At 39.5% G+C, this 26,798-nt stretch overlaps 1 protein-coding gene across 5 annotated transcripts in view; it reads left to right on the top strand.

Annotated features, from left to right (window-relative positions):
* The first annotated feature begins 2,577 nt into the window (after positions 1-2,577).
* The window catches only part of GARNL3 (GTPase activating Rap/RanGAP domain like 3), a 39,426-nt gene continuing 15,205 nt past the window's right edge, over positions 2,578-26,798 (top strand). The window contains exons 1-19 of one of the 5 annotated variants that reach the window (XR_006020402.1): positions 2,578-2,776; positions 4,941-5,010; positions 6,328-6,402; positions 7,699-7,798; positions 8,229-8,347; positions 8,855-8,919; positions 11,396-11,459; positions 11,711-11,737; positions 12,109-12,184; positions 12,750-12,848; positions 13,404-13,507; positions 14,693-14,801; positions 16,136-16,181; positions 18,586-18,692; positions 19,530-19,651; positions 20,323-20,427; positions 23,033-23,107; positions 24,021-24,132; positions 24,873-24,971. Coding sequence is in view for 4 of the 5 variants with exons in the window: in XM_042052546.1 (XP_041908480.1) it covers positions 4,828-5,010; positions 6,328-6,402; positions 7,699-7,798; positions 8,229-8,347; positions 8,855-8,919; positions 11,396-11,459; positions 11,711-11,737; positions 12,109-12,184; positions 12,750-12,848; positions 13,404-13,507; positions 14,693-14,801; positions 16,136-16,181; positions 18,586-18,692; positions 19,530-19,651; positions 20,323-20,427; positions 23,033-23,107; positions 24,021-24,132; positions 24,873-24,971 (1,687 nt within the window). In the remaining variant the exon portion in view is untranslated. Of the gene's footprint in view, positions 2,777-3,677; positions 5,011-6,327; positions 6,403-7,698; positions 7,799-8,228; positions 8,348-8,854; positions 8,920-11,395; positions 11,460-11,710; positions 11,738-12,108; positions 12,185-12,749; positions 12,849-13,403; positions 13,508-14,692; positions 14,802-16,135; positions 16,182-18,585; positions 18,693-19,529; positions 19,652-20,322; positions 20,428-23,032; positions 23,108-24,020; positions 24,133-24,872; positions 24,972-26,798 lie in introns of those variants that run through there. The other 4 variants (XM_042052549.1, XM_042052548.1, XM_042052550.1 and 1 more) reach the window with 4 other exon arrangements.

Below are 26,798 nucleotides of genomic sequence, written 5' to 3'. Positions count from 1 at the left end.
AAAAAAAGGCACAAAGATGAAACTCCTAAAGCAGCAGCAGCCCCAAGTCACTGAGCTGCTGCTTCCCACCACCAACACTCTGTGTCTCAGCAAACACTTCCAACACACGAGCCAAGGCCACAGGGGAGTGAAAAGCCCAGAGCCTGCGGGCAGGACAAGCACTCCATTGATCAGTAACAAACCAACACAGCTCAGCTGGATGGTGCACTTAAGACTGGACCTGGAAGCATCAGGAAAAGCCATTGGAACACAAGCTCAGCAGCACAGAATCCCATTTGTCACCAGCTGATGAGATGGGAGGCTCTGTGTGGGACACGTTGTGCATTCAGCTTCAACAATGCCACAGCTCCACAGCAGCGCTGAAAAACTTCTGCTTTTAACTGTTGGAGAGGATTTTCTCAATGGAAGTGTCATTAACAGAGGAACAGCACATGATGCACAGCATAACCTGCAATAAAAAGCTTTTGCTTTCCAGCGTGTAAACATCCAGGTTACTGGACTTTAGCTCATATCAACGAATCTGATGATAGATTTTTTAAAAATTTTTCTTGGAACTAAAAAAGTAAAATTTTCCATAAAAGGATAAAGCACAAAAATACTCTCTCAGTAAGTCTCAGGAAGCCATTTAATACCTTCCATGTCCTAGGAACAACTAGGCAAAACACTTGGAAAGTGTGAGCAGTAGAAATGTTGACCATTGAATGTTTGGCAGCCGTGTGCTCCAGCCCCTGGGAGGGGCTTGTCCCCCACTCCACACCAGTCCTGCAGCTCCCCAGCTATTTCTTCTTCTTCTTTGGGGGCTCATCCTCAGAGCTGCTGTTGCTGCTGCTGCTGCTGGAGGAGCTCGGATCCGAGTCGAAGTCGGAGGAGGAGGAAGAGCTGCTGGAGGAGGGGGAGGGGGAGGAGGAGGGGGAGGAGGAGGAGGAGGAGCTGTCCTCACTGTCACTGTCCTCGGAGGAGGTAGAGGAGTCCTGGCTGTCAGAGGAGGAGTCGCTGGCTGAGCTGTCACTGCTGCTGGAACTGGTCACACTTTTGGACCTGGGAGAGAACAAAGAGCTGAGCACAGCCCTGCCAGAGCCCACGGCACCGTGTTCTCTGCTCTGCTGGAATTATCCAAAGATCAATTCGTTGCCTTGAAAATTTCCAGGCCTCACCACCTAAGATGAATTCCTGTGCCTTCCCTCCCTTTCCCACTCCTGGATGAGTGGATTTTGGCCATTTGAGCAACGGCAGAGTGGCCCCAGGGCATGACATAGCCCAGCAGGACTGCAGAGAGGGGCAGTTTTTTGTATTTTTTTGCACAAATGCACCCCCTAAACTTCCAAGCATTTTTGGGCTGTAACCTCCCTTTTTTTGGGAGGACCCCACCTAACCCCTCCCATACCCTACTCACCTTCTCCTCCACTGCATCTTCACTCTCCCAGTGACACTGGGGTGCCCCAAATGACATCATCACCCCCAGACTCCCAACTCCCTCCCTAAAAAACTCGCTCCCAAAAAAAGCACAAAACAAATCAAACTAGCCCGGACAGCAGCATGTTGCTTTAATAATGCAATTTACATACGTACATCCCCCCTCCGAAAGGGGTCTCTGCTAGAAAAATAAAGGGAGGGCAGCCCCCCAAATGGTTGAAGTCCCTCCCCAGCTCCTGTCGCGCAGGCTGGCGGCTGCCCCATAGCAAATAGGCAGTGTGTCCGAGGATGGTGCCTTGTCTCCCGCTCAGGCTCTTCTCCGCCTTGTTCCTCCACTGTTCCTGCACTCCAGCCGGTGTCTCATCCCTTTCCTATGATGCTACTGCAGGGAGATCACTGTGCGAGGCTGGAGGACACGGCTGTACCGCGACGGGAATCTGCGCTCACGGACCCACCGCAAGAGCTCCAGCCGTCCCACCGCTGCTGCGTGGCTCACTCGCTTGGTCGATATAGCTGAAAGTCAAGCATGAAAATTCTCTGCCGCGTCATGTCTGATTGGTATGAAGAAATGTGATGCTAAGTACGCTTCAGATAATGCTATTGTGGCACTTCTAATTTCATACTTCTAAGCAAAATTTTTATTACAGTAATAGATCTGTGACAAACTCTGACGACTGGCTTTTCTCAGTGTTAAGTACAACGCTGTGCAGATGTGTCTTGTAGTCCTTTGCTTTTCGTCTGGCGGGCAAGTCACCACGCAAACTCGCTTTCGGTCACGTAGTGGAAATGGAAATCATTGTGGTGTAGCATCTTGACTTGAGAGCAGCATTCCACGGCAAATCTGACCTATCTGCTTGGCCGTCTTGGAGCTGACTGGTTTCTGTTACTTGCAGGCATATCGAATAGGCGTGCTTTCCATGGAAAACTCTCAAGAGAGGTCTCAAATGATGTTTTACCGTTACGTTTACAAAGCCTGCATTCGGGAGGGGCGGTGCTGGCTGAGGTCCCTCCCTGCACAGGGGCGAAGGACCCGTTCGCTCCCCTTGCGGGACTGCAACTCTCGGCGGCGGAGGACGGACCGGTCGCTCGCAGCCCGGGACTACAACTCCCGGCGGGCACTACCGGCGGCGCAGCGGCCGACGCGGTGGCCGACGCGGCGTAGGAGTGGTCGGCGGGCCGGGGCGGGCGCGCGGGGCCGTGCGCCGGGGGCAGCGGGATGTGCGCGCGGAGCTCCCGGCGCCTCTCCCGCGCGGGACGGAGCCGCGGGAGCGACGCTGGAGGGGTGAAGCCTCCGTCTGGCCGTCCGCATGGAGCTGAGCAGCGCGGAAAGGGCGTCCACCCGATTCCTCGGCCTCACTCAGCGGTACCGGAGGCGGGGGCTAAGCTCGGGTGGGGCGGGGCGTGGCGTGCTGCCGGCCGGCGATGGCGGAGAGGAAGGCGGTGCTTTGCTTCCGCCGACCGGGAGCTGGAGGGGCCGCTGGGGCGAGCGGCGCTGGAGGCTTCCGCGGCGTGGGGCGGCTGGCCCTCGGGCTAGCGGAGCAGCAGGAGCTCCCGAGCTGCAGCCGTCGGCCTCGGGGGCTGCTGCAGGTGGTGTGGGCGGAGTCGGACGAGCGTCTTCAGAGTCGGTTTCGCGGCGTATTCAGCGTTGAGCTCGTGCAGGCGGGTAGCGCTGGGATATCGCTGCAATTACACGACTGCTGACTGCGTTTGTACCTGTGACTCTTTCTTAAGTGAAAACAGGTTGGCCGATACTGGCAAGTAAACATATAGATGGTAAGGAGAATGGTAAGCCCAAGGGGCATGTAGGCTACGTCCTTTCTGATCACACAGGTGCAATCTGCAAACTTTATCCTTTCTGCCACTACCTTCCCGACCCCCAAGTAATGTGCTTTCCGGTGTCGAACTTCTAAAAGACAAAACTTGGGATTTGACGCTAGGATCCTCAAAACATCTAGATTTAGTTTAGCAAGTATGTTCAATCGTGCTTTGTTGTTCAGCTTTCAGGACTGTCTTGTAGGAGCTTCTGTTGAAAAGGGAGGAAGCTAGTCCTCTCTCCTCGTCGTCCTTACTGTTCATTTATACAACTGCACCTGTGTTTCCCGACAAATGGGAAGGGGAGGTGGAGTATACTGTAGATGCCGTACAAATGAACATAAGCTGGTTGGTTTTATTCACGTGAATAAAGGTGCATCCGTATTTAAATACTTTGCAATGTCAGTAAATTTTAAATTATTAAGCCCAGCTAATCTGAGGCACTGACGAACTGACCTCTTCAGTGCCAGCAGTTCATCTTAGTAGGGTGGAAACTACTCTAAAAGTGTCGTAACTGGAGCAGCCGTTTTTCTTATATAGGTCAGGACTGAGGAAGGATGCAATTCAGTGAAGAAAATGAATATGAACAGCTGATTTTAATCACAGCGTATTTTTTAAATTAGCAGATGTGGTATGTCAGAGAGTTGGGTACAAATCTTGGTGGTAACCGAGAATGGAGAGCCAAAGAGGTATGCAGGCAAGAATTCATTAGGGAGTATATGCGCTTATGCAAAAAGCACGACGATGTGAATCTTACCTGTGCCTAAAGTGAAGCTGCCTAATTTTCATGACGTTGTCTCTGTAGCATTTATGTTGATGTAAGATTCTGCTTTAATGACTAGATGCGAAGCAGGTGACGTTAGGTTGAGAAGAAGCAGAGATTAGCTCTTGGGCATAATTCTGACTTTTAAAAGGACTGCTAGTGTGTTTGAAGGTTAGGTAGTTTGAATTGGGACACAAATGAATGAGAATATTAATATTAAAGCAGTCTTGTTTTAATTGTTAGCTCAGATATATTCCCGGTTTTTTAATTAGTGAGAGAGCGGTGTCAGAAAAAAGCTTTTCATACCAAAGTGTATGGTTTGTGGCAAGACAGTATATGTCTTCAAATTATTGGAATGGAGTTGCGTAGAGGCGGTGCTTAATGTGATACGATGGTATGAGGTTATATGTGGTAACGCAGGTGGATTTTGACCTTTGCATTGTAGGATTACTTTTGTTTGCTGTCTTTGTTAAGGCTGTGGAGGGACACCTCCGAAATGCTGTCGTTTCCTTGTGCTCTTAAATGGAAGTACTGGTCTAGTTTCTCCTTGCGTGTAGGCCGAAAAAAGACTGAAGAAATCAGCAGTGACACGCTAAGTGCGGTCTTACTGAGTCGTATAGTGCGGTTGTCCCATTTGAGGCATTAAGTTTACATTTCGGACGCGGTTTATAAGCCACCACCCGCTTTGGAACTCTGACTGCACCGTGCCTAAGTATTTAATTTAACCGTAGCTTTTGCTTCCGGTCAGGACACGGCCATTTCTCTTGGGAGTCATGTGAAAGCCAGACTGCAATGGCTGCTAGAGATTGTGCATGCTGTAAGAAGTGTTCCCTGCAGCAATGAGTTTATACGCTATGAAGCTTGTTCATATTTTTTTAATGGCAGGGTATAGCATTGCAGGAAGTGTGATGCTAGTTGACCTGTGTACACTGATGAAACGTTTCTATTCCAGCTCTGTCTCTGAAGATCTGGGTTGCAGACGTGGAGAGTTTAGCAGAAAGCATTATGGATCTGTGGAGCTTGTAAGTTTATGTAGCCTGTCCTTCCGTTTACCAGCTTATAATGCAGAGCTCTAATCCTTTTCATTTCCGAGTAAAAAAATTGGATCCAGTTTGGAAAACGTGCTTTCTAAGCTGGACTTGAAAGTAATAAGCTAATAGAAAGAGGCTTCTGAATAGATACGGATCAGACTGGTGATAGGGGATCTTTTTACCGCCTTTTTTATTAATATTTCGTTGTAACACTTCAGGAAACGTTATGTAAATACTGTGTTTACTTCCAGATGGAAATTGAGCATTTTTCCCTCTTGGAAGCTGAAGATGGCAAAATATTAGGGTAGTATTTAATGAAGTACTTGCAATTATGTAAGTTATAAACCATGCATGCTCACATGTGTACATACACGTGTATGTAATTTTATAGGTATGTGACTCATAATAGTGGGAGAGGGCTTAAAACTGAATGAACTAGTCAGAATTAGGATTTTGACAAGAGTTCCCTAGAATCTGTCAGTTGTTCTGCATTTTCCTGAAATTCAAAGATTAAGCTGGCACTTCATTTTCCACAGTGAAAATATGTCAGCGGTTAAAACTGTCATTCTGATTACAGGGTCGTAATGAAATTACATAAATTTACTGTAGGAAAGCGGAAGTGGGGAGGAGTTATGAAAATGAACGCCAGTTCTCTTACTGTGGGAAGAAATCGCAAATTTTCTACTAGCTATAGTTGTAATTTTAAAGTTCTCGGGTAGTATATTTACTAACACTAAATTGGGCGTAAATTGGCGGCCCAGTTGCTGGTGCGTTGCGGGGAACGCCAGGTGTCTTTCTTTCCTTTCCGTACGTTCCGCGTAACAGATGCGGTGTTTTAATCCAAAAATGCAAGTAAACTGTTTTCGGGTAAGAGGCTCTTTCATTCCTTGTACTTAGAGTCTTTTGCTGGGGAAAAAAAAAAAAGTTATTTGTCATAAAAAATTCACAGTAAGCTCACATGAGCAGTCTTGTATTTTGGTTGTTTTTCTTAAAATCTCGCTAGCATTTTATGAAAATATGTGTTTTTTGGAGTACAGATGTTTAAAGGTTCTCGTTGCCCTTTCAAATTTCTAAATGTTTGATGCTTAAGTTTTCTTGCTTCATGTTTCCCACAGTAGCATCTCATTCATGCCTCGTTAGGGGTCTTCCTGGGTCATTCAAAGCCTTTAGTCAAATTGGTAATAGCTAGATTGATCCCTTTTCCATGGGAAGTCATTATGCCTGGAGCAAAAAGAAATGGTAGTAAGCTTTGATTGCTGGTCGTATGGCTATTTTTGGAAATAGAACCTGTCTTAAACTCTCTTATAGCTTATATCTAGTGATGCTGATGGAGCCATTCAAAGAGCTGGACGATTCCGTGTGGAAAATGGCTCCTCTGGTGAGGTAAGTGTCCAAAGGTACTCATAGGAAGCTGAAAAAATTATTCAGCTTCAGTTATTTTTCACCTACGAAAGATATATTTGCAGTCAATTACTAGGGAAGAGGACTTTGAAAATTCTGGCATTTTATTTCATTTTGGTAACGTTTTTGCTCACTTGATCGTGTTAGGAGAAAAATACCTCTGAATGATGCTTCGCGGTCTCTAGTTCATCACTCTTTATATATATATGCTATCCCGGTGGTACTACAATGTTCAAGCCGACCTCTGCGCTTTACAGTTTGCTCGTTGTTGTCATGAGGTTATAGCTTCATTTTTTGGACCCTCAGTTGCCTTTTGGCAGCTGTGCTTGTCTTAAATAAGAGATAAAGAAGTTGAGCGGAGCCTCAGAGCGTCATTCCCTTCGTCTTTCTTGCTGCTAAACTCGCAGTGTGTTCCTGCAACTACTCCGGTGGCACCTAGGTTTCTGCTTACCTTCATTTGTAAAACTTTTTCGTCTGTAAATATAGTCTTAATAATGAAAGAAAGGGGACCTCATATTCTAGAAATACTGGTAACATCTTGGTAAAGTGTGCATTGAACTAATAGTAACAGCAAACTGTTACCAATCATCTGTTTGCATCAGCGCTGGCTGCAGAGTTGAATGCAATCTAACTGTTCTGCATTGATTCTTTGGGGGGTCACGTTTGGTACTCTGTGTCTTTTTAGCTCAGTTTCATGCAGTTCAAAATCGTGGAAAGACTCGCAGAGCGGGTGATGAATGGCCGTGTGGCGAATGAATATGAAGAATGGCTTTTTCTTTGCGTGTTAATTTGTAGTGGGGAAGGACTTGAGGGATGCTTGGGAATTTACCTTAATTTATGAGAAACAACGCTGAAGAACTTCCAAAGCGTGCTTTGGTCAAGCAAGGAGACTTTGAGGATTAATTTGGGAAGAACTGAGAAAATAAAACCTGAGGACATTCATTTATTTAAGTTTTAAAAATATTTGTCTTCAAATTCCACATCGAAGGACCTTTTTTTCACTGACATTCTAAGACATTACTGTAACGGTGGTACAGTAGGGTAAGACTTAGCTACTTAGAGAGAAATTAGCAAAAAGGGTGAATGAGAGGGAGAAGTTTTTATTTCAGCTATGCACCAACTGACTTCGGAAAAATCCTTGCTTTTTAAAAAGCAGTGTACAGCTAAAATTTCTGGTGAATCAGCTGGTCTTTATTTGCTTTTGCCTATATTTTGTCCAATTTTTTTTTTTTTTTTTCACTTGGCATTTAATGTAAAGGTCTCCCGATTCTATTTCAGAATACAGACTCCACTCCGGGTACGTGGCACAGAACGGATGTGCATTTGGAAAACCCAGAGTATCATACGAGATGGTACTTCAAATATTTTTTAGGGAAAGGTAATTCTTTTTTTGCAAATGGATTGGAATTGGTTCAATGAAAATGTAATGCAGTTTTGAATTGTTATTATTTCAATATGGAAAAAGGTATGGTGTTAATTCAGTATTAAACCATTTTCTGTCCTTTACAGAAAACAAGTCTGTTTCATGTGTTTTTAACCTGAAAACAGAGGATGGGTGTCTGTAAAGAGCGAAACCCCTGCTACCAAAAAGGGATGTTTTGAAACCCTTCTTGGCTTTGAAAGCTGTACCTTTCTCTTTGGGTGATTTTTTTACACATCCCTATATAAGTACATAGTTATTTATGGAGACAGTGATACATTTTTACATATGAATGCATATGTTTACAGGTGTCTGTCTCATTCTGGACACGAGTGGGTGGGTGCGTCTTCTTTATGGTTGATAGTGCTGCTTGTTTTTCTCCCAACAGTTCATCAGAATTATATAGGTACAGATGCAGAGAAGAACCCTTTCTTTCTGTCTGTTGTACTGTCTGACCAAAATAATCAGCGCATTCCTCAATACCATTCGATACTTTGGAGAAAAACAGTAAGAAAGAAATACTTAACTGCTATTCTGACTTTTGTTTGTTTGTTTTGGGTATGTTTATCATATGCTTTTTCTCTTTCTCCAGAATTCTGGTATTTATTACATATTTTCATTTCATATCATAAGAACGTATAATTCTACCATAGCAGATAAAACTAAACTAAATTTGCAGATAACATTAGACTAAACGTTTTGACAGAAATCTGTGATGTCAGATATTTTCTAATTGTTCTAACAACTGCTTTTTTTTTAGAAATGATGCCTAAATTGTTCTTGATTACATCCTGTGATCAAACTCTCCTGTAGGCGTGCATGGTTCACTTTTTTTTTCTTTGCGACATCCATCTGTTTTTTTTTTCCCTCTAAATCAGCAGGAAATATGGCTAAGTAAAATTACCTTGGTTTTCTTGATTTTTTTTACTTAATTGTTTTTATTAATATTCCTATTTGAATATGCAGAAAAAGTTGGTATGTCCTGTAACATATCCTAGCTTTTCTTGTTTACAGGGTACTCAGAAAATATGTCTCCCTTACAGTCCCACAAAAACATTATCAGTGAAATCTATATTAAGGTATGCATTTACGAATAAGTTATCAGTTTAGATATTTGCCTGTATACCTTTTCCTGTAATTCAGAGCTTGCGTTCTGTGGTTTTCGTGATAAATTTATAAAAACCGTAAAAATAGTTTTGCAAATCTTGCTCATTGAAGGCAGCGAAAAGTGGTTTTAAAGCCTGTTCTGGAACAGGCAAAGTGAAAATTTAAAATGGAGAGAAATTCTTAGCACTTTTTCTTCAGCAGAGGGACAATTTCAAGTTAATTGGAGAACAGGTACTAAGTGGAACTGCCGTGATGGAGAAGAAATAGCTTTTAAAATTAGACAATAAAAAGAGCTAAGGAATAGCAGATTTTGACTGGCGGTTATGATGTGGCCCTAGCAGGAGGAAGCAAGCAGTCAAGATGCCGAGAGTTACTTCTTCAGCTGACTGTCTTCATCTAGGTCTCGCTATGAGTATATTATGCGCAGTGAAGCCGAGAAAATTCCTACTCTCGGATGGAGTTTGTATGAGCATGCTCATACTCTGCCCTGCCTCTTGGGTGGTAGAAGAGAATATAAAGTGAGCAAACCCAACACTGTTTCTATTTCTTTGAACATTTTAATCAGCTGAAATGTCAGAGCACTGGTTTTCAAAGCACTCATTCAAATTTAATCTGCAGTTTTACAATCTTATCATGTGGTGTGTTTTCTCAAATCCCTCACTGATAATGTCATCAAATGGATCTTCTGTAAGGGTTTTAGCTTCTCTAGGAAGCCATTAAAAGGGCCTTTTAGTAAACAGCACGTACCAGATAAATGAGGGCTTTGCAAGTTTCTAAAACCTTTAATCTGTATAGAGTAGGAACGAATATTTCTTGTTTGATTGAAGCCGGGCACTGGTTAACACTGACAGTGCCTATGTGAAAGGAGAATTCTGGAAGCAGAGCATGTGTGTTGGTGTGAAGTCACTGCCAATAGATCTGGATGTTCCTGCTACGGCACAAGATTTATGAGAGGTCCCAGACCACTGAATGTGCCTGAGAGGCTATCGGGCCATTGAGCCTTGCTTCTTAAATCTGATTTCCTGGGCTGAGGCTCTGTTTTGGAGTGTCGAGATGGTGAGTCGAAAACTCTTCGGATATCTATCATCTTCTTCATCAAGTTGAACTAAGTGCCTTCTTTGAACTCCTACCGTGTTGGCTCAAATAGTGTTCCTAGTTGTCTGTACTGCGTTCTTGACCTGCATAAGTACCTGATTTTCCATGTCTGCCCACGAGTCACTGAAGTATCTCTTCCTAACATCCCTTTCCAACCCGGCCTCTCTCTTCACTCTGCCCACAAGTGTGTGTTTCATCAGGCATCCCAGAGTGGAGGAACTCTATCATCTATTAGCTAGGGTCATAACTCTGTGGCTAAAACACCCTGATGTGTTCCATCCTGTGATGCTCCAGTATTCTACAGAGGAAAATGGTAGGCTTGTTTCAGACCTTGTTTCTCTCTGTGCCACGTGCGGTCGGGTGCATAAACGTCATCTCCTTTTGCCTGCTTCAGCTTGGACTGAAAACTCTTCCCTGGCTTTGGTTTTTGGTTGGGTTTTTTTTTGTTTTGTTTTGTTTTTTTTTTTTTGGCTTTTACGGTCCTTGAGCCGTGCCTCAGGCCTGATTGGTAGTCCTTTGACATTTCAACCTGTTCACACCTGGTGTGAATCTAGGTACAAGACTGTCTCAAAGAATTTTGGTTATGTTTATAAACGTGCTTTTTCTAAGTTCTTTGGAAGGCTTTAGTACCTTTCAAAAGGAACTAAAGAAGATGATGTCTGCTCTGTGATCTGACATAAGCAACAGTGGAAACATTTGACCTCTATGTTAGTTCACTGTGCCCCAGGCAGATTGTATTTGGTACTCCGTGACATGCTGCACAGTTCTATAATGCTCAGGGGGGGAAAAAGGAGCATAAAAATAATAGTAAATGCAGAAGCATGCGTTAAGAAAAAAGTTATATGAATTAGATATTTCTGTTTCTTGAGGCAGTTGATCTTGCTTTTTATGTAAGTAACTTTTCTGTTCCACCTGTGAATCATTGGTGTGTGAATTTGATGCTGAGCTTCTCATTTTTCATTTGACTTGCCTTGAATTATTTAAGAAGAGAGAGAAGAAAAGCTTAAAAAATAGAATAGGTTATTGAGCCCTCCTAAAATGCTCACGATGATTATGTTTAAAGCCAAAGTGAAGGTTGATGTAGTAGAGCTCTGTGCTTTATACATAAATAAATTTAAACCTGATCTCCAGACAGGGTCTTACTAATTTCTGTTTCTAAAATACAAAAGAAGTTTAGAAAGTGTTGGAAGTTAGTATTTTGGGAAAGAAATGGCAATTCCATGAAATATTCCATTTAACAGAGGCTCTTCGAACAGTTCATTTTTTAACGTGTTGTAACTGCAGTCAGTCGGTGGTTCAATGTTGAAATGCGTACTTGCTCTTCTATAAAGCGGTATTTCACTTGCATTTCAGTGCTATGAGTCTTGATAAATTTGAGAAGAGCCCAAGGGAAATTTTTCATCCTGAGATACAAAAGGTAGGAAGTGAGTTTTTTTGTTTGGTTCTTTTTCTTTATTATTTTCTGGAAATATAAGTAATTAAGTATAAATGCTACTAGTTTGTTTCTTCCAGTAGCAGCTAATAACGATGATTATACATAATACTGCTTAAACCGTCTTCATCCATTGAACTGGCCATTTCAAATCAAAACTTAAAAACACAAATGAAACTGTCATCCTCATAGAATCTTTAATACGAGTGTGCTAAAGATACTGTTTTTGTTTACAGGATTTATTGGTTCTTGAAGAGCAAGAGGTAAATGTAAACTTACCGCTTCTAGCTCACAGATCTGTTCGGTGAATACGGCTTAGTATTTTGATGTGCTTATGATGACTTTGAAATCAACTGCTGATGACAGTAAAAAATGTAATGTTTTTAGAACGTGACGTAAAAAATATTTTTAAGCACCAACTTAATATCTCATATTAATAGATCACCAACTTACATTAATAATTTTATGCTCTACTATAAAAGTTTAAAGGTGAATTATTAGGTATTAGGAGATGGTATAGAGTGTATGTTCCAAAGTGTAAGATGTATACAAAGATACACATATAAAAGTCCTTGGAGGGAACATTTTTTTTGGATCTTCTGTTTATCATACAATACTTGGTTTTATTCCTCAGGGCTCTGTGAATTTTAAATTTGGAGTCCTTTATGCTAAGGATGGTCAGCTTACAGATGATGAAATGTTCAGTAATGGTGAGTTTTTCACCTTTTCCGTAATTTTTTTATTCATCTGAATTACAAAAAAAGGAAGATAGTGTCTACAGCTGGAAGCAAGACAGGAGGTAATGGTTAAGTGAACAGTCATTTTGTTGTGTTTCATGTGTTGGGTGAAAAATTGTAGCATAGGGCCTTCTAATGCTATAAAAAGTTGCTGTAGGAAGCTTACTATTACAACTTGAAAGACAGTGAGATGTTGACGTAACGTTTACAAAAAAGCAGTTGAAGGAGGCAACTCGTTAACTCCCTGCTTGTAGTTCCTTCGCTCTTTTACGGACTGATCACGTTCTCCTGTGTGCTTGAACAGCATTGGTGTTAGCAAAAGAGGTCACTGTTTAATGTCACGTGATGATGCCTATTTTGAAAGGCTGGGATGCTGTTTCTGGAAAGGCAGTAGGCTTGGAAGACATGAAAGGAAACTAATTCAGCTGAAACTTGTGTCCTGGAAGCAGGACCCATTTCCTTATTTTGGTTATTTTCAAGACATGTTCTATTACTACATGTGTGCTTTTTTGGTAACGTTTCTCCCTCCCACGTGTAGAAACCGGAAGTGAAAGCTTTCAACGATTTTTGCATCTCTTGGGTGACACGATTACTTTGAAAGGCTGGTCAGGCTACAGAGGAGGACTGGACACTAAAAGTAAGAACTCATCTGAAGCAATAAAGGGGGGGGGGTGGAGCTGCAGTGTAAATGTTTCTTCTTATCTCACATTATGCATATTGTATATATTGTAGTTACAAAACAATCCCAAAGTGGACTTCCTCGTGTGCATACTAAATGCTCTGCTTCACCAGAAAAGAGTCAGGTCAGCTTAAGTCACTGGTATGGAATGCAATTGAAGAAAAGTATTTATGACTGAACATAATACAGGTGAACAGTTTCATTTTAAGTTGGAATGAGGTGAACAATAACCTGACATGTTACTTGCTTCATGATAGTAGGACATTATGGCTTGAAGACCCGTGTGATTTCAGGAAGGTAGGTGAAAGATGTCATAGGTTTTAAGTGTGAATATGCAGATTAGTTGCAAACTTGGGTTTGGACTCGCATAAAACGTGCAGTGTGGACATTTTCTAAAAGGGATTGGACAAAAAAGGATAGCTAAGGAAGATTTGGTAGAAGGACTCAAATATATCTTTTGATCTTCAGAAAACTTAGAGGATGTACTCCTTAAAGTGTTGTCTTCCCTTGCAGATGATACAACAGGAACCTGTTCCATCTATACAGTTTTTCAAGGGCATGAAATTATGTTCCATGTTTCAACCATGCTACCGTATTCTAGAGAGAACAAGCAGCAGGTACATGGTTCTCTCTTTCTTTTTTATTTCCCTATTTATTTGTTAAATCACAAAGTCCGAAACTTTATCAAAAAAAAAGGATTTCTTGTCTGTTAATATTTTAGAAATGTAAGCCTTAAGACTTTTGCTATTTTTTTCTCAGTATTCTACCTAATGCTGAAAATTTCATGATGTTTATTAGAAACAGTGCATCCTATCATCTCTATGAAAGTACAAAAGATACTTGTGAAGAAGATCTAAATTGCTTCACTGACAAGTGATTGAGTAGCATGGTGTTCAGATGACTTGAAGAGCTTCACTGATGTAATTATTACCTCAAAGATTTTAGGAAGACTGGAAATTAGCCTTGTGTGTGAATTGTAGGAATATTCACATGCGTAACACACAACTCCTACTTGGGTAGCCATTAGTGTAGCTTGAAAGAAATCCCCTTGTGAGCATGTTAATGTTGGTAACTGTAAAGAAGTGCTGTCACACTCTCATAGATTAACTAGGGGGGTTCTTGGGTACTTGTTCGAATGTGCTGTTGTTCATTGCTCAAGCCGTTCCTTGTATTTATGATGAAAAGAATACTTTATAAGCACATGCGTTTACTATACATTGTACATCCATAATGATTTACCTAAATTACTTACAAATTACTTGGTGTACTATTTATTATGTGTTCTAGTTAGGCGATATGATTAAAATGTACATTTTCTATTTCTATGTCAGTTTTCTCATGCTTTTTCCTTGGACTGATGACGAGGTCACAGAAGAAAACGGAGGCCAATCAGGATTTTTTTTTTTTTTAAGAATAACTCGGCACCAGAGCTTTTTGTCCGTTTATTTCAAGCGGTAGATTTGCTTTTGTGGAATGCTAGAGGTGCCATGCCCGATTCGTGAATATTACTTAGGGAAACTGTGAGCACTTTTCTAAACATATGCTATATCTGTTCTTCTAGAACCTGCCTTGTTGTGTGCACCGTGTCGTTGCTAGGTTTACTTATAGTTAAGTAATGATTTTATATTGTCTTCAGTCGTACTGACTGTAATTTTTCTGTTAGCAGTTTAGGAATATTGCTTTATTATTCTGTCACATAATTGCTAAGATGCTTACTTATGTCTTGTAAGTCACTGTATCTGTCGCTTCTTTTTTTGCCTTTTCTTTCTTTTTTCCTTTTTTCTTTTCCTTTTTTTTTCCAGGTAGAAAGGAAGCGACATATTGGAAATGACATTGTCACTATCGTATTTCAGGAAGGTGAAGAGTCTTCTCCAGTGTTCAAGCCATCCATGATTCGCTCTCATTTTACACGTATCTTTTTCCTGACATTTTCTAATTATTTTTTTTAAGATCAATATTACTCTTAATTCTGCCCTAAGTCCTCCCTGCATGCTGTTTGTTGAAGTGAGAACTATTTTAGAAAGACGGTTGCATTATTGCGTTCTTTACCTTCAGCTGCTTGACTGGGACTTTCCAAGTCTGCAACATCAAACAATGTTTGCTAAATCCCTTAGAAGATGAGGTAAAATCAAGAATGTGATTTTTAAATCATGTTTTTATTGAAAGCGTTTATATGTATCATTTCACAAACTTAATTTTACACCTTTTCAAAAAATATAAATTCATAAATCTTTCTCTTAGTTATGTAAATTAATTTGGCATTAGATTTTGGCATTTTACCGAATACTGCCTTTAAATGTTTCGATGCTGTTTATTTTAAGTATTTATGTATTTTAGATCAGTGATTGTCAATTTTTTCAGACCATTAACCACATATTCTCCAGTTTTTTGACAGCCTGTGCTTTTCAGACTTCTGGTTGAAAACATTGTGAAGATGATATGATTCCAAAAACCAGCAGCCAACTTCTTGGAATTATCATAGGGTCACACTAGTAATACGTAGACCTCGATTTGGCATCTGTTAGACTAGATGGAATAGAATAAAGAAAAATGGATGAGAAGAAGAAAACTATAATTTCTATCTATACTCTGTTGCCGATTCTTAAAAAGTTCTCACAAAGCTTAAGAGTTCTAGACCTCGTTCTCAGGAAGACTAAATGTTCTTAGAAGACTCTTGCTAGGGGTGAATGAAAACTGAATAAAGATTGAAAAAAATAATAAAAATGTTTAGATACCAAAGGAACCTAAATACTAAGAAGAATTGTTTACCAAATCAATGTACCTCTTCGTTAGAGCATCAGCCTTAGTATAACTTGCACTTTAAATCATTCTCTCTATTTTCTTATAATTCTGTTAGCTGATTTATTTCATTGGAATCTTTTCTTCGGTGGAAGCTCTGGTATAAACAAAGTTCAGAATTGGTACTGCTTTATCAACCAAAAGAATTTTTAATCACAAATATATCACATAAAAATAAAACACAAAATTCTATAGTATGTCTTATGCTGTGTCTGTGGTAATAGCTTGATTTTTAAAACTGCTGATCAAACAGTAATATTTTTCTATAGGACCTTCTTTATAAATAGTAAAATCTGCATAGTCTAGATGTTTTTATATATTTACCTTGACTTAATTAATAAATTTAACCTTTATTAAATCTGCAATGTACTGCAGGAAGAGAAGAGTTTATTAAAATACATGCAAGCTTTATTAGAACTGGATTAACTTCCTTAACTGTATGGCAGATATTTTTGCTTTAGTGAGATATAATAAGCAGAATGATAGCTACAGGTAGGTGCTGATTATAACAAATAATTTCACACTAAATTTCTGTTGGTTTAGAGAAAATGGGAAAACATTTTGGCAGTGGGAAAACTTTCTGGCATACAGACAGGTCCACCTGTCTGTATGCCAGGAATCTGCCAAATGAGCTTTAGAAACTGAAGAGCAATATGGACCTGGATGCAGATGTCACTGAACTGGCTATAAGTAGCATGTTTCTAACCATCAGAAAAATTAAATTCTGGAACAGGCATAAGCTAAGGGGGAAACCCAGAACTGGTTTTTAGATAAAATACAACAAAATGATAAAAGATGTGCTTGGAACTTTCAGACCTGGTGAGATCAATGACGTAGTAAACTTACGTGGATGACGAAAGTTAATTAATGCACGTTATGTTGGGGTAGCCATGGACTACAAGTCCTTACAGATCTCAGTTTGGCTGTAGCTGAGCAAACTAGGTCGTTTGTAGGGATTTTAATGGAGTACTCGTATAGTTGAACGTCACGTACTTAAAACCTACCGGAATTTTACATACTGCTATGTTTCTCCAGCATGCCATTAAATCTAACTCCAGAGAAGAATGATACTTCAGTTTGTGTGTGGGTTTTTTTCCCTCGCCTCCTATTTATAGCTAAGGTTTCTTTTGAAAAATGTCTGTAGTGCAGTTAAGCAAAGGAATAGTTTTATTTTGCTCCAAGATCTTGTGAGCTTACTCTTGCAAATTTGTTTAAATTGATTGTCCTCATAGCTTCTGCTTTTCAGCATTCCCAGGTTTGTGAGAAGCACAAAACGTGTTCATGATTCCAATGTGCAGTGAAAATGCAGTCACTTCTTTCTTTTTCTTACTGCTTTGGGACAGAAACTTGGGCATATGTCCCTCATTACTCTTTAAGAAGTGATCGTTGTCCTGATCGTAAGCTAATAGTCAGTAGATGGGTTAGCCGTGGTAAAATGCTTTTTATATTGCTGTTTATGTGGGGAAGGAAATGAGGTGCAGTAAATAAGATAAATTTGTCTCTCTTGCTTTAGGTAACTGGCTGCGTTTACTAGATTGGTCCATCTTATTTTAGTTGCTTCATTCTGCCAGTTTTGACACATCTTGCCGTAGCACATATCACATACTATATGACAGCCTTAGAACATTATATTTCAGCTTGGCCTAATTATGTTTCATTCTGTCCTTTCATTGTAGGCCTGAATAGAACTCATTCTTTCTGTTACTTTTGTGTGCGTGTGTGTGTGTGAAGACAGTCTTCCAAGTGGCCAAAATTTCAGTCAGAAGAGACAGAGGATGCTCTAGGCTTTTGAGGCAAATTTTCCTTGTTTCAAATGCAATGCCACTATGAGGTCTGACTCTGAATTTCTGCTTAGAGTGCCTTTATATTTTACGTCCCTCAAGAAGCTTTTTTTTTGGTCAGTTTTGTTATGGTTTTCCCTGTCATAATTTATTCTGATCTAGTCAAGGAACATTTCACACCTTTTGTAGTTATAAATGATTGCTTTTTTTACCTAGATGTAATGAAGTAGACATAGGGCATCTATGAAATTGTGTCTCAAATATGTGAAACAAATATTAGAACGATCAATATTCATGCAAATGTAATACTGCGTTTCAGATTGTATGCAGTTTCTAAGCTTTCAGGAAAAAAGACTCAATATCAGTCAGTCACTGCTGGATTTTTGAGAAAGCAAATTCTGACTGGTTTCTATAATAGCAGATATGGGTTGCTGTGCCCTGTGTCATCTGCACGTGCCACTTGGAAGACTTTTGTCAGCAAACTATTACTTGAAATAGCCAAGAACGATTACTTACCATAAAGAAGCTATGCCCCGATGAACAAATATGCGTGGGTTTTGTACCTACCATTCATTATTGCTGTGCTGGATTCCTTACGGATCAAAAGAGCTCAGCAGGGTCCGGCTGTTATGGAAGCAATTCTGAATCTTTCTTCCTCACTGAAAATTTGAAAATTGAATTTGCTGTTTCCAAGATACAGCTTCATATGTCATAAGCCAGTGTTATTCTGAAAGAATCAAATATTTCATCTGTGTGGTGAATGCATAGGTAAGGTGGAAATCTGTAAGGTGAACATATTTTTTAGGTGAAGAACTGTTCTTTTAGAGCTTTTTTGAACAGGACTGTATTTTGCTAGCACCGCTAAAACTGTTGGTCTGTGAGTAGAACTGCAAAGTTCTGTTCTAATCATGTCCCAGTGTTAGTTTGTGTAAAAGAAGCATAATTTTGCTCTGTCGAGTGAATCTTTTTTTGTTAGACCCTTGGAAGTTCTTACATAAGACATACCCAGATAACACTTCCCTTTCTTTTTCCCCTTTGGTTCTGAATAGTGTCTATAAAAAAGGTGGGGTTTGAACGTGACTTCCAATGTAGATAAAGATTTGTACTTTCAACAGGCTGAAAATATTTTCAGAAGAAAGTGTTCCTCTCTTTGGACCTCCCCTTCCGTCCCCACCTGTGTTTACAAATCACCAGGAATTCAGGGATTTTGTGTTGGTGAAATGTAAGTCAGTTTTTCTTTTGCTAGAAACAGTCCTTTAATAAATTAAAATTCATGATGCTTAAAATGTATATGTGTTTTCTTGTGTATTCGGCTGATCTGTATAGAGGTTTTTTTTTTCAAATCTGTAGCATAGCTGGGATGTCGGTTCCATCAAACTGTTACAGTCAGATTAACAAAAAAAAATTTCTTCTTGGGCTACTAGACAGAAGCTGACTTGCCCATTTGTGGAATGTGCAGCCATATTTAGCTTTGCATTTTCTTAAAGGACTCGGAGATACGAAAGAATTTATAATGCTGTTCATTATTTAGTAATAGAAGGTGTTAATTTAGTAGCTCTGAAAACCTGAAAATAGCAGCTTTTCTGACTGTATTCTTAAAGGCGCTGAAGGACACCTATGCAGCACTTTTTAATTCTGTAATGATTCAGTTGCAGTTTTCATTGACCTGTATTTGCCCTTCTAGATCAGCGAGAACGAAATCTTTGAGAATTGATCATGATGATTACAATTAGACAATTTCCTGACAGGAGCTCGACAGATAGCTCATTTTACCCATTTAAACTGTTTAGTGCTTAAATTGATCAGCAGTTTGTCTTTAATGTTTTTATTAGTTAGGTATTTATTCTGATGCCTTGTGGAATTCTTCTATTACTAATTTTTCTCTCTTAACTTAAGGAAGAGTTGCTCACTTCTAAAAAAAAAAAGAGGGGGGCAAAAAAAGGAGGCAATTCTAAATTAATAAGGGCAGAGCAGGTGTTCTGGTACAGAGGTAAACTACAGTCAGTGGAGATTGCCAAAGTTCATTTATGTAATATATCTTTTTCCCATAATCTTGTAGTAATAAATGGTGAAAAAGCCACCTTGGAAACACCAACATTTTCTCAGAAACGTCAACGCACTCTAGACATGCTGATCCGCTCTTTATACCAAGACATGATGCCTGACCTACACAAGGTAAATGTAAGTCAGAAGTTTCTGCATCCCTCACATGTGCTGTCCTGTTCTAACTAGTAGTTTAAATGTTCTGTTATTTTAAAAGACTGTAATCCTAATGTGCACTGAATGGCATATGACTAAGCTAAATGCCGATTATCGTATAACTTACTTTACAGTTATGTGAAAACTGGCAGATGGTCCTTTCTGGACAGGACTCTTCACCAGGTGTGAGGAGAAGCAAAACAACGTCATACTTCGTGTAGGCTTACCTGCAGCAAGGGAGTAGGGAATTTAGATACTGCAAATACGGGCATTAATCTTGTCACCATAAAAACTGCCTTTGTTCCATTATGTGTACATTTGGATGATTTTTACCCCTGGGTAGCTACGAGGTAACTTTATTTTAGATGGAGAAGACTTACTCTTAAGGTGATTCCTAACTAATAAAAACAAGTTCAGTATTTCTAAAACTAACAAGGTGCTGTTTTCTCCACCACTGTTTATTTCTTTTATCTATATGGATCGGCTTAAACTTTTCATATATTCATGTCATATATTCACGTAGTATGATTATACAGAACATGACAGTGGTAAACTGTGACAAGTTGTAAGGTAAATCACTCCACGATTGGAAGAGTTGCAGTTTCTCTTCTCTGAGAAGCTATGCGGTTAGAAAGAAACATTTTCTTCTTTAGAACGTGCTCAATAGAAGATCCTTCAGTGATGTATTACCAGAGTCCCCAAAATCAACACGGAAGAAAGAGGAAGCTCGACAAGCAGAGTTTGTTCGGCTTGGTCAGGTAGGATCGGTTTAGAAGGTATACAGCTATGTTTACAAAGACTGTGTAACTCCTTTTGTTAGACTTTGATTAGCTTGCAGTTATGTTGGGATTTAATGCAGTTTTCTGTGAGCAGAAATAGTTTTGTAGTATTGCATTATTTTAAGTTGCATTCAAATAAAATATGAATGGAAGTATTTTCTATAATGCCTGAGTTATACAAGTACAAATATTTGTATCATACGTGAGTTAAATGAAGGTTGGAAAAATCATACCTTAGGATCAAACGTGAAAGGTCTTTCCCTGCTTCATGCAGCAGATGCTTTCTCCAAGCAGAAGAGTACTCTGTCTTTTTCCGTGCTTTGGAAAAGCATAATCTTTCATGGATTTCCTCCGTATGTTTTTTTAAGATTGAATTTCTTAGAAGATACTTGGACTGCTTTAGTCAGGAAGAAATTTCAACAGTCTCTCTGTTAGTGTATGCCACACATCTTGGAACATACCAAATGCCGACTGCAATCTCCTATGGGCTTATTAACTTTTCGAGTCTGTACTAAGTACAACTTCCTGATGATTTAGATTAGTCTGTTTTCATTTGACAGTTCATTGTAGCAAAAAAAAAAGCCAACAGTGCCTATGCTCTTCAGTTCCCCTGTCCTTTCTCACTTGTTTCTTCTTGATCCAGACTGGTCTCATGGTTCTGCAGCTTATCCTAAGAATACTTCTTTTCTGAGCTGATTTAACTCAGCAGGAGTTAGCAGAGCAAAAACAAAGCCAAAATAACAAGCCAAACAAAAAACCCCCAGATAAACAAAAATTCAAAACCCAACCACCACCACCACCCAAAAAAAAAACCAACCCCAAAAAACCCCCACAAAACAAAACCAAACCCAACCAGCCGAACAAAATTAGCCAACCAAAAAAAACCCCCAAAAACCCACTACCAAGAAAACCCAATTCTCTTGTCTTCTCTTCCTTTTTTTTTTTTTTTTTAAATCATAATGAGTTAACGATTAGAAGAGTCTGAGAAGTTCTAGATCTGGTTAAAGGTAGAAAATGGAGCTAGGCAGATGAGAGCTGGTTCAAAGAAAATCTCAGGACTATAAAAGCTTGGATTGGCAGAGCTGCAAAGACCTCTTTCCTCAGTCACCTTGAAATAACTAGTCACTTTAGGTGGCACTGGAAAAAAAAGAAAGCTGAATGTGTAATATTCAGACAAAAGTAACCAATGATTTATTCCTACGTTTACTTTACAGAAGGTAAAGAAAAGCAAGAAAAGCATGGTTATTGAAAGTATGGAAACCTATAGGCTTACACCGCTCCCACCCCCCCGAAATTAAATGCTGATAAGACGTTCATGGAACAAATCTGGTTGGGACCTGTTTCTTAAACAAGACTTCCATCCTCAATGTGGTCTTCGTCAAAGGGAAACCTATTACGTGGGTTAAAAATTCATGATACCTCATCGTGTTTTTCTTGGAGGTTCTTTCAACATTTAAATATTTCCCTCCCCTAAAAGATCTTTCCTCTAAGGTACAAACTGTAGGCTTGAACATATTTCAAGATACCTTCCAAGTAACTCGTAATCATTCTTGCGAAGCTGGGAATGTATTCCCCCTTTAGTTATAGCCTGTTGACTTCTTAGACGGTAGACAAAATTCACTGAGACTGATTCAGCAGTATATTTAAATCATTTATTTATTGTCAAGGTGATACCTCCTCACTGGTGGGATGAAATTAAAGTGTTCATACAATGAAGTGTTATGTGCATCTGTGTAAGCTGACAGCCGTGCTTAATGCAAACGTGCAAATGATGCGTGCAAGTGTTCGCTGCTGCTTCACAGAGAGCCATACTTGATGGTAGGCAAACTCCAGGGGACAGTAAAATTGGTTTAGGCTAGTTCTAAACTGTGCATTAAGGAATGCTGTGACAATTCCACGTGTCACAGTCTTACAGGAATACTGCTGTGAAAGTTAGCAATGAAGGTATATAGGCTGCACTAAACAGACTTACTGTGTAAGGCAATGAAACTGTGTGTATACGGTATTTCCCTGGAGTTTTTAGCCCTTTCAAAATCACCTTGCTTCTAGTTAGTGCTAACTGAAGAATTTGTGATCCTGTGACCATCTGTCCTTGGGACGCCTGGCAATATATATAGATAGACATAGATATAGTTTGACTTAGTGTTTGTTAGGAAGTTTTGCAAATAAAAGGTCGGTTTGTATAATTGACAAGAGGATCCTCTCTCCACCTAGATTATAGGGTAAACTGTGTAGATGGTTAGCTTCTGTAGTTTGAAGTGGAAGTTTTTCTCTGTTATTATGTTTGACTCTTCTTTTCTGATTTTGAGTTGCCATTTAGAAAGCAAGCAAACAAAACAAAACGAAAACTAAACAAGAAACAGCCAATGTGTATTTTGGCTGAGAAGGTACCTAGTAACCATCTAGTGGTTTATGCAGACGTTGTTCAGGATACAGAATTCTGCTTCTTTTTTCATTACTTAAAATGGCATAGGAATTCCAAACTGGAATTACTTTCTAGTCCTAAATTGTCCTTTTTATATAGTCATTAGCTTGGGTATTGCTGACAAAAACTCAGTTTAAATAAAACATCTGTTTATATTAGGCATTGAAATTGAAAACTACTGTGAAAGGGGATACCACAGCTAACTTGGCAACCACAAGCTTTTGTAAAAAGGAGGTGAGTGAAACTGTCTGTTATGAAACATTAAGTATTATCTAGTATGGTATCTATTGATTTATTTCTGTAATTAGATGCTGTGGCAGAAAAGATGAAAGGTACAGTGTCAAAGTGATTCTGCAGTCACTATTAGATTGATAAAGGATGAGCCTGGGGGCAGAAGCACTTCTCAAATTAAAGCAAGTGTGAACATGTTTATACCTGAGAAAATTCAATGAAAGTGACATCTTCCATATGCAATCATCTTTTACTTTAATTCCAGCACGTTTAAAACAAAATTCAGTTGTGTTTCCATTTCCTGTAATACTGGATTTTGTTTGAAGTCATTAGGGAGTGAAGTATGCCAACTGCACTCTTCTGCATGTGTTTTATATACAGAAGCTTCAGAAGTGCTTCTGGAATTTCAGAGATTCCAACTAATATATAAATTGGGAGAGGAGGGGCAGGCTCTGGGAGGTAAGTACAGAGAACACAGGATGGAAGAACAATTTGGCAGAAAGGCAGTTTTAACTGTACCATGTGCTAGTAACTAAACATCACAAACTGAATTATAAAATGTAAGCAAACTGCATATGCATACTGGTACATACGTTTTAAGTATATAGGTTTGGGTTTTTTGAATGAAAATAAGTATTGAGTGAGGGTTGCACTGAGTTTCAGTTGCATGTGTTTTAATTCTAGCATTTCAGGTATGTGTCTTACACTTGTGAGTCTCCAAACCAGAACTGATGCAGAGATTCCTCTGCAAGAAAATTGGTTCAATTTTGATATTTCAAAATCAAACAATATACTGTTTGGAAATGTATCCTGCCAAAAGCATTTACATGTTATTGCCATTGTCCATCACATTCTGTGTCTGTATGATCTGTATTTTTTAGTGTACTTAATATGTATCCCTTATGTTACTTCATAGCCTTGGGAATCTCAGTCTTTCTGCAGTAATTTTCCTCATGAGGTTGTCTGTGCAGATTCTTGGGGCCAGTCCTTGCTGGTTTCTACAGATGCTGGCATCTTGTTAATAGATGGTTAGTAAATGATCTAGTGTTTTTGTGTCGATTTTTATGTATCTGACCATTTCTTGAAAATGTATGTTCTTAAGCTCTGTTCAGGTGTTAGTAGGTCTTTATGTAGGGGGACAGTTACTAATTCAAGTCATTTTACTGCATTTATGTAACCTAGTTGCAAAAATCCTTTCTGCCGTAGAATCGAGCCGTATTGGGGAGCCAGCGTTAATGCAGATTTCTGAATGTTTTCTTATTTCAGATGTTGTTTTCTTGACCATCTGAAAAGCCGTAGGAGATCGCATCCAGGTTCAAGAAGTGTCTAAATGGCTTGTCTGGTTTTCTTAGCCCTTGATGATAGTGAGCATGAAGCCAAGGGCTTATGTGACAATGAACTCCTACTTCTTCCCTTAGCAATGATATTGCTGCTTTGACCCCTTATTATCTCCTGTGTGCTACGTAAGGCCAGCGGGACTGAGGGAATGAAGTTAGTTTTTGGTCATAATTCTCGAACTTGCCAAAGGAATGTCACTTTTAGATTTCAGTTGCATAATCTGATTCATGACAATAATAAAATCTTCCCATGAGGAAGTATTGACTATGATGCTGTGGCGCATGTAGGAGCTTTGTGCAGTTCTTTTTTTTTAATTTCTTTGTTTTTGTAAGAAAAAACCCAAGACTTTTATTACAAGAAAGAAATGGTTCAAAACCAGTGTCTAGCAAGTTTTAGCAGGATTTTGAATACATATGTGTGTCTTTTTTAGATGGTCAACCGTCAGTGCAAGTATTTGATAAAACTCTCCAAATAAAGCAGATGAATGTGTTGGAAGCTCTGGATCTTTTGATTGCCCGAACAGACAAAGGTAGGAGAGGTCCCTGTTCTTGGGTTCTTGCATGAATCTGGCTGTTGCTTGGTATGTCTGTCTCGTGACAATTGTGTCTATCAGCAGTAAGTATATTAGATGCTTTATTTAGAATAAGGGAGCACATACAGCAACTGCTGTTACTTTCTAGAAGGCTGGGGAGAGGCTAGAGGTGAAAATACCTAAATGCTCATTCGTGCTTTGTTCAAGGCAAGCTTGAAAGTGGTCACATTGTCCTTGGCCACTGTTGGAACTCGGCATTCTTTGCAAGTGTTTTTTTACCGAATTACATGTTCATTCAGATGTACAGAAATGAGGGGGTAATTAATTACGCTGTCACTATTTGAAAGAATATGTTTTATTGTATATATTCTGTTAATTGTCACCATGTCTTAGAGCTATAGAATGTATTTCCTTGAAGCTTCTGGTATAAAATAGCTTTAACGTTGTTTAAACTGTCAGTATTTCACTGTCAGTCTCACTTGGAAGGACTAAACGTGCATAAAATGTGCACTTTTTTAGTGAGGTAGTTTTGCCCAGTAGTCTGTGATTGTTTCATAAAGGGAACATACACAAAGCAAGATCAGGATCTTTATGTGTCAGAAAAGAATTATAAACATGGTTGATTTATTACTTTTTACCACATTATGTCTGTTTCCTCAGTATTTGCTGAAGTTCTGTTTTCCCAAGCTTTGGGTAAAACGTGATGCCTTCTGTATGACTGGGAGTTGCCCAGTTTGGTTGCATCTGATGAAATTCACCCTGGGATCTTAAAAAACTAGCTCAAGCTACGTGAGAGCCATTTGCAGTTCTCTCAAGACACCTGGAGGATGGGTGACATTTCTCAAGATCTGGAAAGTGTAGTTACATTGAAACGTAGTTTGTGAGATTTCTAGAGAAGATGATTGCATTTAATTGTCAAAACATTGTACTGCTTGGTTAAACCTGAGGTGGGAGATGCAAGCGGCCTTCTTGAGGTAACAGAACAAGGTACTGCTGACATTCATGTTCATGACGATTCAAACATAGTCTGATAAGGTCTTACGCTGTAAAAAACTGTGGAGATTTTTAATTCTTGATGTGGATGCTTTCTGAAGCATTTAAGTAGAAGTTCTTCCATACTTGCTAGAATTCTGGCCCCCTGTTTTGTATCTGCATGATGTTGAAATTGAGACCAGTGATGGAAGAAAAATACTTGTGTTTCGTTTTCAGACTACACTTCAACAGCAAAAACAAGTTCAAATTATGCTCATACTGGACTTGTAAACTGGATTCAAAGACTTTGTGGGGTTTTAGGGTAAAGAGTTATATGCTTCAAGGCTAACTTTTTGAACTTAACTATCAGCAAGAGTTTATTTAGGTCAGCATTCCAAAAGGTGTCAGAACCAATACAACACAGCTGTCAATGACAGGAGCACAAATTGCTTTGGTAGCAGTGGCCTCAGTTCTAATGAAGAGAGTTAAATCTAACTCTGTGGTAGGGTTGTTTGGGACTTCTGCTGGTTTAAGGTAAGGCAAAGAAATTGATCTGTTTTGTCCTCCAAACATGTATTTTTTTGTTCCATCTTCATTTTATGAAACACCTTTATACAAGGATGGGGGTGGGATGAGGAAGAACTGCTTTGCTTGGAAGAACCCAGTCTGTAGGAGGTTAAAAAAACCCGTAAAAGTTCATATGATAGTCAATTTTATAGGCAGTCAGATCTATTTCAAACACCAAAGGAAGGTGAAGATTTTTCGTCTCTGAAAGGCAAGCTTATTGTCAACCTGAGGGGTGCACATCTCGTGGTTTATGGGATTTAAACCCCAATTCCTCTTTAAAAGCCT

This window comes from Corvus kubaryi, unplaced genomic scaffold (assembly GCF_017639235.1).
Source record: "Corvus kubaryi isolate FWS band 111438036 unplaced genomic scaffold, C.kubaryi_AGA036_p1.0 78, whole genome shotgun sequence".
Classification (NCBI taxonomy): Eukaryota; Metazoa; Chordata; class Aves; order Passeriformes; family Corvidae; genus Corvus; species Corvus kubaryi.
This window is presented reverse-complemented; position numbering and strand designations above follow the sequence as displayed.